The sequence below is a fragment of the Mya arenaria genome, chromosome 13, assembly GCF_026914265.1.
Source record: "Mya arenaria isolate MELC-2E11 chromosome 13, ASM2691426v1".
Classification (NCBI taxonomy): Eukaryota; Metazoa; Mollusca; class Bivalvia; order Myida; family Myidae; genus Mya; species Mya arenaria.
The window spans coordinates 28551316-28562844 of record NC_069134.1 but is presented as its reverse complement, the minus strand read 5'-3'; the positions used below and the strand labels follow the sequence as shown (position 1 = coordinate 28562844).

The 11529-nt window shown below is 36.8% G+C and overlaps 1 protein-coding gene across 1 annotated transcript; it reads right to left on the bottom strand.

The window, feature by feature from the left end:
• On the bottom strand, positions 1–1699 carry LOC128213323 (actin, cytoplasmic-like). Its single transcript, XM_052918928.1, has 2 exons — positions 1509–1699; positions 1–1272 (listed from the first exon to the last, which is right to left on the bottom strand). Exons 1-2 carry the CDS (start codon positions 1635–1637, stop codon positions 268–270), a joined length of 1134 nt encoding a protein of 377 aa, XP_052774888.1. The 5' UTR covers positions 1638–1699; the 3' UTR covers positions 1–267.
• Positions 1700–11529: the final 9830 nt, after the last annotated feature.

The following is an 11529-nucleotide window of genomic DNA, read 5'->3' as shown; positions in this document are numbered from 1 at the left end:
TCAATTGAATTTGTTTATTTTTCTTATAAACATACTGGAATGAAGTGTTACAAGTATGCACTAAGTAATATTTTCGACTCGCATGTATTATAAAGAAATACATGTACATGATTTTTTAATCGTCTTTGCAGAAACAAGTGGTTCTACTTTATTTCACTGATCAACACTTCTTATCATTATTACAAAACAATTATCTTAAAAAGTCTGTAAGAGATCATTTTACATATCACAATGTTTAGTATAATGTCATTTTGTTTAGAACAATATCTAGAAGCACTTCCTGTGGACGATGGAGGGGCCAGACTCGTCATACTCCTGCTTGCTGATCCACATCTGCTGGAAGGTGGACAGGGACGCCAGGATGGAGCCGCCGATCCATACAGAGTACTTCCGCTCGGGTGGAGCAATCACCTTAATCTTCATGGTTGGCGGTGCGAGGGAGGTAATTTCCTTCTGCATTCTGTCGGCGATTCCTGGGTACATCGTGGTGCCACCAGACAGAACGGTGTTAGCGTACAAGTCTTTACGGATGTCGACGTCGCACTTCATGATGCTGTTGTATGTGGTCTCGTGGATACCGGCGTTCTCCATACCCAGGAATGAGGGCTGGAATAGAGCTTCCGGGCACCTGAAACGCTCGTTGCCAATCGTGATGATCTGGCCGTCGGGAAGTTCGTAGCTCTTCTCGAGTGAGCTTGATGAGGCGGCGGTGTCCATTTCCTGTTGAAAGTCCAGAGCGACATAACACAACTTTTCTTTAATGTCCCTGACAATTTCCCGCTCGGCAGTGGTGGTGAAGGAGTAGCCGCGCTCGGTGAGGATCTTCATCAGGTAGTCGGTAAGATCTCTGCCAGCAAGATCGATACGCATGATGGCGTGGGGCAGGGCGTAACCCTCGTAAATGGGCACAGTGTGGGACACACCGTCACCTGAGTCAAGCACGATGCCAGTCGTACGACCGGACGCGTATAGCGACAACACAGCCTGGATGGCCACGTACATGGCGGGACAGTTGAAGGTCTCAAACATGATCTGGGTCATCTTTTCCCTGTTGGCCTTGGGGTTGAGAGGGGCCTCAGTGAGCAGCACGGGGTGTTCCTCGGGGGCCACACGGAGCTCGTTGTAGAAAGTATGATGCCAGATCTTCTCCATATCGTCCCAGTTGGTGACGATGCCGTGCTCAATGGGGTACTTGAGGGTGAGGATACCTCTCTTGCTCTGGGCCTCGTCTCCCACATAGCTGTCCTTCTGGCCCATACCAACCATCACACCCTAAATTATAGAATATACTTTTATTTATAATTTCATATGTGAACGAGACGCCCTCATTTATGATTTACGTTTTTCTTATAGGTCGTTTTGACGATCGTCAAAGACTGATGATAAAAAAATGCACTAGTAATTATATTCATTCTCGACTGTACTACAAAGAAGTATATGAACATTTTTAATTCACACTCGTGTACAAAAAGGGGGGCGTATACTTGGTGAAACGGAAACTTGTTTACCTGATGTCTGGGTCTTCCGACGATGGAAGGGAACACGGCCCTAGGCGCGTCGTCGCCGGCGAAGCCCGCCTTGCACATTCCAGATCCATTGTCAACCACCAGAGCCGCAACATCACCGTCGTCAGCCATTATGTATATGTAAAATAGTGATGCTACCTAAGTCAAGTCCGAGGAATAACTGTGAACACACTTCCGTAACCGATCATTTAATACCCCGCTGTACTCTCGTCCAGTGTGATTCTGATACGATTTCAACTGCCAAATAAGGAGATTTTGATAACCACTCATGACCATATTAGGCTGGGAGTTTGAAATAGATACAAACTATTTGATCACCAATGTTCCTCATATCACGGGTATCAGTTCAAGATAATTCAGTTACAGTCCCCATTGATACGGTATACCATTAATGTTACAAACGTTATCTTATCAGTACGACTCATTTTGGTAGTTATCGGTACAAGCTGCAGCCCGACCTATAGATTAGTACAATATTCAATCACATATATTTATACCATCTAAGAGTGATTCAGATTCTGATTTAATTCAGAATGATACATCGAATATCAATAGGATCATATACACAGGTGCTTTTCCTATATGTGACCGAATTGGGCGAAGTAAAAAGGAATTCTATAATAAGACAGTATTTTAAATATAGAAATGTATCATTCACCGTCAACGCCGCTGGCACCGCGGTAATCGCGTGTATCTGGGAGTATGTTTAATGTGCTTGTTTGTCCCAGCTCAAATAGTCAGGACTTGGTGACTACTCTAGATGTCATTCATCGCAGGTCTCGCGGCATTTTAGGTACAAAATTACTCTTGGAAAATCCATCAACCGGTGGATTTTTACCCCCCCCCCCCCCTGCTTCACAGTTGTGTTCAAGTCACACGTGTGGATGTGACGGGGTCAAGTAACGATGCAGCCATTATAGGGCGCGGGCAGACCTCTATAAACTCCACAACAGTGACAGATCAATTAGAATTTAAATTCAATTGTTCAATTACATATTTATGCATTTTAGTACATATGCTGTATAATAATACTCAATGACAAGCTCGACCAAGTATATCGCTGTACCCATAACTTGATTCGAAATTGAACGTACGAAACGTTACTCTGTTTGAACCATATTTTCTCGTATATTACGTTATTGTAGTTTTAGAGCATGGAAAGTACTGAAGTAAGTACTCGTAAATAACGTTCAATTTATGTTGCATATCATGTTTAAATGACCTTATTATAATGGTACACTCGAATTTAGGTTATAGATAGTACTAAATAAATAAATAAAAGAACGGAATTTGAAATAAACGTAACTGAAATCAGTGGCGGGAAGGAATTCTTTGGGCGCGGGGGGGGGGGGGGTGCACGGGTCCTTGTGCCCCCGCTAGAACCGCCGCTTGATATTTTTACATTAACATTATATAGAATACAAATAGAGTACAAACTGCCCGTAGTCATTCACCTAACACAATACTGATTTAACTGATTTAGAAAATAGAATTTCTTTGAATGTTTACAGGAGTAAGAACTTATTCGAATGTTCAAATTTCGTACATATCTTGCAGTTTTCGGGTTATGGGACACGTGTACAACGCCACCGTCGACACAAAGTCCACGTCAATACACAAATCACGACCTTTAAGGCGCACAATATAGATGATGCATTTTTTTTACTTCAATGCATTATCAAGTTTCACTCATTTGACTTGAATGATAAAACAAACATAAAACAAAGCAACATATGATTTAGGTATGGATAACACGATAATGCATTTTTTTGCATCAACCTACATTTTTAGTCAATTAAAGCGCGCACCTAAACAAAGGTTATAGCGCTGGTTCATAAAAACCGGTGGCGTGTGAACTCGAACTTGGTGATATATAAATGCATTTAACTGTTTTTGTTAAGGCTTTTACAACACGAAGGGTATGACTTTTATCTAAAGATTTTTTTTTCACCAACTTAAGTGCAAGACATATTGAACAAACTTTCACAAACAATTTATTATCACAGAATCAGTATCACAATTATAACGTGGATGAACACATAAATCAATGTGAGGTAACAATATATCACAAACCGCACTATGGCGATTATACCCTTTAAACCCCCAAACAAAAACAAGGTGCAACAACTGAAATTAAAAATAACAAAGGACAACAGAACAGAATGTGTGCACAGTGAAACATACATGTTATGATAATTGATAATAAGTACAGGTACATGAATACAAATACACATTCGGTCAATTGTTCAGAACCGCCAAAAGTTGTTAAAGTGCACAACGATATTAACATACTTGTCAACATCATAATTTTCAAATATTTACTACTCAGTAAGATGCATGGACACACTTTTGATCATCAGTATTTATTACAAGGTTTTAGACAATTAGTTAAGCTTTACTAGTTTTTTATTAGGGCTATTCCAGTAATTTAACTCCGGGGTGGGGGTCCTGTTTGCTTATTTGGACCCCAACAGGGTATATTTGCCTCTGTAGGGGTAGGCATAGTATAAATTTGCCTTCCCGCGGGGGTCATGTGTTTAAATGGAATAGCCCTAAATTAGGTATATGAGTACATCATGACATACTTAAGATTTAACAAACATTCACAACGTTGCTAACTTGAACAATGTACTGAACAATTAGGCCAGTGTGTGTAATAATTAAAATGTGTTGAATTTTTAATTGATTATCAAATAAATAAATAACGTATGATTATTTTAAAGAATTATCAGTTTATATGAGAATGATCGAGCCTCCAGAGAGCTTTGGCATCTTTTTGTTGGTCAGAAGAGCGTTTGTAGACTCCTTTTTACATTCTCAAACTCCTGTTTTTGCTGTAACAAACCATACACTATAATCACCAAGCAACAAACCATACAATATATTCACCAAGCAACAAAACATACAATATATTCACCAAGCAACAAAACATACAATATATTCACCAAGCAACCTAACATTAAACAAGTACATGTTAACTTAAAACACTGATCCATTTTGAAATCGGATTGGATGTGTCTTTTGCACACAGGCATTTTAAAAAATGATATCAAGGCTATAGAGTATTTTAAGTACATTAAAATCAAAAAATAACATTGGGATCGAAGTTTGACATATGATTTCATGTGTGCTATTTATGTTATCAAGGTTATATATAGAGTATGAAAATTACATAACAACCACAATATAACACTGAGATCGAAGTTTGTCATATCACTATGCTATTTAAAATATCAAAGCTATGTTATTTTAGTAACATCACAATCACAATATAACATTGGGATTGAAGTTTGACGCACGAGTATGCTATTTATGATATCAAAGATTTAAGCCCAGTCCTCAATGCCTCTAACAGATTTCTTTACAGTGCATCTCTTAGGCATTCAACAGAGAAGACTAAAACAAGAGCGCCACACAGTAAACCCCATCACTCTTCCATTTTTTGTTAATCAAGGGACATAACTCTACGATTGTTCAAGTTAAATGTAGTGTCATTGGTCTTTCTATATCTGTGTGTATTTTGAACCCTTTTTAAGTAGAAGTTTTTGCACCCTAGGGCAACGACACCAAGGCCATGAGAATACCTATAACCTTTTTTGCTCTAAAAACAGACAAGATAAAAACACATTTCGCACGTTCCTAGTGTAATGGTTGGAATAGCATACTTACGATATCTGCTATAAGTTTTCTCTGCAGCAGGTTCATTTCCTCTTTTAGTTTTTCTTTAACACTCTCCTAGAGTACACGAAATTGTTGAGATATATTATCACAGTTTGCATTTATTATGGAGTAACAACATACATGCAGGCATGATAATTATCTAGGACGATGACATCGTTTATTGCTCCGAGTAATTATCAAGGCATTCTAATTTAAGACAGAATTGTTATTAAAAAGGTTATAATGCACAACAAAATCTCTTTTTTGTCACAAAAAGGAATGTCTTTTAAATATGGTGAATAAAAAATACAGTTTCATATAAACTTACATTGACGTTCATGTTGTATTTATTGACCTTTTTAGTTCTCTCTTTGAAATGGTACTGCAGCTTTTTCATATTTTCCAACCTGGATGATTGTAAGATTATTCCGATGAAATATTGAAAACCACATATCGTAATTGTATAAGACATGAAGCATTCACAACAAAATTGCATCTGTCTGTAGACGGATGGACAAGGTAAATCAAGTATACCACCCCCTAAAATCTTTGTTGAGTGGGGTATAATACTTATACACTTTAATTCCCATAATAGCCTAGGTAGAGTGTACACTGCAGGAGTTTGCCAAATTTGTCATTCCAAAGACATTACCAGTGGTACCAGTCCCTCCCTTGCCAGGCGCATGGCATATATTTAAAGGGAAGTACTGGGAGATAAAAAATACATGTACATGTTAGTGCATACATGTACCTTGTTAGGCAGCAAAATAGCTAAGTAAACACTAATTCTTTATTTCTGTTCATAGTTTAGTTACTTATTACAAACAAAAAGACCCCCCCCCCATCTCAAAAATAAATAAATAAATACATACTACTAGCCTAAACATTTTCAAAATGCTTTTATCATACCTGTGTCTTTGAGATTCATTATTGTTGTGAATCATCTCTCGTTGATGTGTAAAGAATTCCTGGAACAATAAAGTGTGATATCCTTTTTACAAACATGATATTTGAGAAAATTTTATGTTCCTTATAGCAAGGATTATAAAAGCTACAAGAGACAGCTACTACACTGTTGTAAAATGAGCCTTAATTGTAGCCATTTGTAGTGCATCATCTCTTGTTGATGCATAAAGAATTCCTGGAAAAATATCAGTGCATTTTTTTTATACAAACACGATCTTTAAGAAAGTTTAACACTCTGTTTGAATTGTTTTCTTATTGCAAGGACCATTAAATCTTTTATAGACATCAACTACACTGATGAACAATTGTTAATCATATGCTTTTATTTATAGAATTTCATAACTATAGATCTAAGATGTGCAATGAACTTTATGTCTTGAGAAAACATATTCTCAATATACTGGTGATAGCTTCTGGAAATCCCCAAGCTCTGTAACATGCCTTTTTCTGGGCATTCCGCAGGTGAGATTATCGTACCAATTTTTAAAATCGTAGAATTTTTAAAATCATGTACAATTCCCCATTTTTCTAGAAGTAAATCCTATTATTTTTCTCTGGTCTAAATTCAATGACTTTAGCGACTGATTCCGTTAAGAAAAATCCTCACCTCTGCTTTCCTCTCTGCTTCTACAAGTTTCTGTATGTCCCTTTCCATCTCCAATATTTCAACCATCATCTTCCCCTGGAACTCATCTACAACATTGGACCTAAAACAATGGTTCACAATTGTAACAATGCTCAGTGAATCAACAAATAAACATTAGTCATTAAGATTGACACACACACACACACACACACACACACACACACACACACACACATAGATATTCAAAATAATCCAGGAAAATATTCTGGCTTTTCTTCTACACATTTCTCATTTGAATTTGAAATGCATTAATTTATCCGTATGACTAACATACTCCATAGGAAATGCCAATAAGGGACATACACTCAACAATCATTAAAATAAAAGTTATTGTCCTTGCAGTACATGTGTGTATTGTCTCTGGTCTCACGTATAACGAGTTGCATTTCAATATCTTGGGAGAGTTTTTGCAAAAGATGCCAACAAGAAGGCTATGACAATGACATGACTTTTTCTCTCTTCGAATGTCAAATAGGATTTAGGCTTAATGTTGATATGGAACTAAAAACTGATCAGGTCATCCATATTTGTTTCCAAACCTCAACTTTTTGGGGGTCTGAAGGTTATTATTTCATTTATTACTTGAACATTTACTTAACAATAAAACACAGGAACAACATTAACTACAGAATGTTTCAGACTATTTGAGGGTCAAACCAGATTCAAGTCGGTCATAGCCTCGGTAATCATATTCCTAACATATTGCGTACTGAATTTGTTGCTGTTCCACCCAAGACTGGTTGAAGTGCTTCTGAGATTCTTTCAATGTCTGCTTAGTCATATTCTCCAGTTTCTTCTTCTTGTTCTATGTAAGAATAAGTGGTTTTAGTTATTCCATAAAAATGAAAAGAACACCTCAAAACATCTTGGCTCTAAACAAAGCAAATGTTTGCCAGTTTTTCTCAGTCGATCAAGGAACGTAACATAACCATTATTAAAATCAAAGCTATAGACCATTGTACACTTGAGTATTGTCAATAGGAACACGTGTACCAAGTTTTATGGGAATATCTTGAACAGCTTTTGAATTTTGGCAAAGGTTAGATATTTTTGCATAAAAATGATGATGCCAACAACTGACATACAAGAGTGGAAAAAATCTGCACAGAGTTTTAATATATTTAATACTTATTTTCCTGAAAAACTAAGAGCTGAAGTAAATAGCATTACATGTAGTTGTTTCTGAATGTCAGCTCCAAAGGTAGCATAGAACGCAGACAGGCCACACTGGTTGGAAAACTCCCCATCTAGCGTTTCTGTGTAGTCACTATAAACACTTGCAGCAGTTGATGTTGTATCTGTAAAGTATGTGAACAAAATATTAGCTTCATCTGACCATGTGATACAAACTTGAAAACCACATAGTTAAATGTCAACATTAGCACAAGCCAGCAAGATTCTGCACTGGTACAAAGCTAGTCAGGCTTGCTCAGAATTTATATTTTTCATAGCCATTTCTTACCATTTCTTTTACAATGTAACAGTGTATGAGTTTGGGCTTGGTGATCAAATAGTTTAATTACAAAGATGGATTCTATGTCATTTTTCTTCTTTCTCATGTTTGACTTTGGATAACACTGTAATAAAGAGTATTTTACCTGTAAAATATAACTGGCTATCTTCACAGTGGTATTATGTACATTAAGGCATTCAGTATGCTAGAGTAACACTCTGTTAGAAGACAAACCTGGTAAATCAAGCTTAAACAATTTCTTTGGCACAAGGAAGGACTTGGATTTGTCTGCATCTGAGCTTGGCTGTGAGCTGTTGGACTCTTCATCTTCGCTCACTGTTACATTCTGTTAGTGTTAAGGCTAGGTTATGTGTGTACTTTTGATTGCCTGGCTGAATTTTCATAGATGTTTGTTTTGACCATTTTTTATGTGATGTTTAGCATCTGTGACACCACATTCATATTACAAGATTTGAATCAATCCGTATATGATTGTGTATTTATATTACATGAAAAAGCAATATGATAGAATCACCAATACACATTTTTACAGAAAATAAATCCCTCACAACATTAAGCAATTTGATACTGTTTACTTTTTAATTAAAGCCACTTAAGATAAATTATACATACATATTTTCACTGTATTAAGTGATTAAAACTCCTGCATGAAATAAGCTTTAGTGAAATATTCTATGATTTTACGGTAAAATTTCAAAAATACCAACAGCATACCATTTTAACAAATAATCATATTGGAATTATAGGAAAAAGGATACGAGATATTTCCGTTTCAAAGCAGACTTCGACAGACGTGATGAAGGACCTGTGAAAAGGAAATTCAAAGGCACAAAATATTGGTTGATTTAACTTAATCATTATCATGTTTAACTCATTTGATTTTAATAAACAAAACAAAACAAAGACATGTTTTGTGTTCAAATAAAAAAATATGTGCAATATTTCACACTTTTTTAACTGGAGAATATGTGGCCACATAGTTATTACTTAAAAACCCATTTTATATATAAAGGCTATTTTTTTATCTGTAAACATATCATTGCTTTCTTTTGTTTTGATCATTCGAGTCAAATGAGTTAAACATAAAAATGCATTAAAATGAAAAAAAAATAAATGTTTTTGCATCAACCTTTATTTTGCCTTTAATACAATTACAAAGCTTTATGTAAGCTAGGTAAATATGATTACAAAGATATATGTAAACTGGCTGTTTTACACAACCAAAAGAAAGAAACACTGTTAAATCCAAGCCAGCAGGTATCATTACCTCACAGATAAACTTATCTGTCAGAGCTTTCAAATGATTCCGACAGTCACACAAATGAAGCTGCTGACACCAAGGAAAGTCTATGACGAAAACGGTTAACCATGACTTTTTCTTTAAACAAGAGAGCCAAATGGCCCTGAATTGCTCACCTGTCATATATTGCACATTGGTTTGATAAGAAATCTGGATGGTTCAAAGTAGTTAAGGTTTTTTAGAAGTCTGGATTAAGCTAGGACTTATGGAGTATATCAAGTAAGAGGATGATATGTTGAACAGTGATGATAACATGGAGTCTGGTGAATGAACAACAAGAATTAGTTTAATTGCTTTTATTAATGAACTCAGGTTCGGAGAAGATTTTTTAAGTTTTCACTATAACACATATAGAGAAAACCCATCAGCCTCGGGGTGTGGCCAATTTTGACCCCAGGGCCATAATTTGAGTAGAGGTCCACTAGACGATGAATCATGCCATATATCTAAGCTCTAAGCCACGTAAGTTCAGAGGAGATGAATTTTGAAGTTTTCACTATAAACATATAGAGAATACCCATGACCCCCCAGGGGGCGGGGCCAATTTTGACCCCAAGGCCATAATTTGAACAATCTTTGTAGAGGTCCACTAGACGATGAATCATGCCAAATATCTAAGCTCTAGTCCAAGAAAGTTCAGAGGAGAAGATTTTTGAAGTTTTAACTATAAACATATAGAGAATACCCTAACCCCCCGGGGCGGGGCCAATTTTGACCCCAGGGCCATAATTTGAACAATCTTTGTAGAGGTCCACTAGACGATGAATCATTCCAAATATCTAAGCTCTAAGCAACGTAAGTTCAGAGCAGATTTTTGATTTTTTTTACTATAAACATATAGAGAAAACCCATGACCCCCCTTGGGCGGGGCCAATTTTGAAACCAGGGCCATAATTTGAACAATCTTTGTAGAGGTCCACTAGACGATGAATCATGCCAAATATCTAAGCTCTAGTCCAAGTAAGTTAAGAGGAGAAGATTTTTGAAGTTTTAACTATAAACATATCGAGTATACCCATGACCCCCCGAGGCAGGGCCAATTTTGACCCAAGGCCATAATTTGAACAATCTTTGTAGAGGTCCACTAGACGATGAATCATGCCAAATATCTAAGCTCTAGTCCAAGTAAGTTCAAAGGAGAAGATTTTTGAAGTTTTCACTATAAACATATAGAGAAAAACCATGACCCCCCGGGGTGGGTCCAATTTTGACCCCAAGGCCATAATTTGAACAATCTTTGTAAAGGTCCACCAGACGATGAATCATGCCAAATATCTAAGCTCTAGTCCAAGTAAGTTCAGAGGAGAAGATTTTTGAAGTTTTAACTATAAACATATGGAAAATACCCATGACCCCCCGGGGCAGGGCCAATTTTGACCCCAGGGCCATAATTTGAACAAATTTTGTAGAGGTCCACTAGACGATGAATCATGCCAAATATCTAAGCTCTAGGCCAAGTAAGTTCAGAGGAGAAGATTTTTTAAGTTTTCACTATAAACTATAAAACCCATGACCCCCCGGGGCGGGGCCAATTTTAAACCAAGGGCCATAATTTGAACAATCTTGGTAGAGGACCATTTGGTGATCCAACCTACCAAATATCAACGGCCGAAGCCTTGTGGTTTGGGAGAAGAAGATTTTTAAAGTTTTTTTCCTTTTGGTTGCCATGGCAACCAGAGTTCTGCATGGAATTCAATTCTTTGAACAATTTTCAAAGGGGACCACCCAAGGAACATTCCTGTGAAGTTTGGATGAAATTGGCTAAGCGGTTTATGAGGAGATGTCGTTTAAAGTAAAGGTTTACGGACGGACGCCGGACAAATTGTGATCACAAAAGCTCACCACGTGTCACTATGTGACAGGTGAGCTAAAAATGATAAAAAGTTAACAATTATGCAAATGAACTGAAAATGAAAGGCATAAGTACCTGACTTTATAGCACTGTTGTCATCTATAT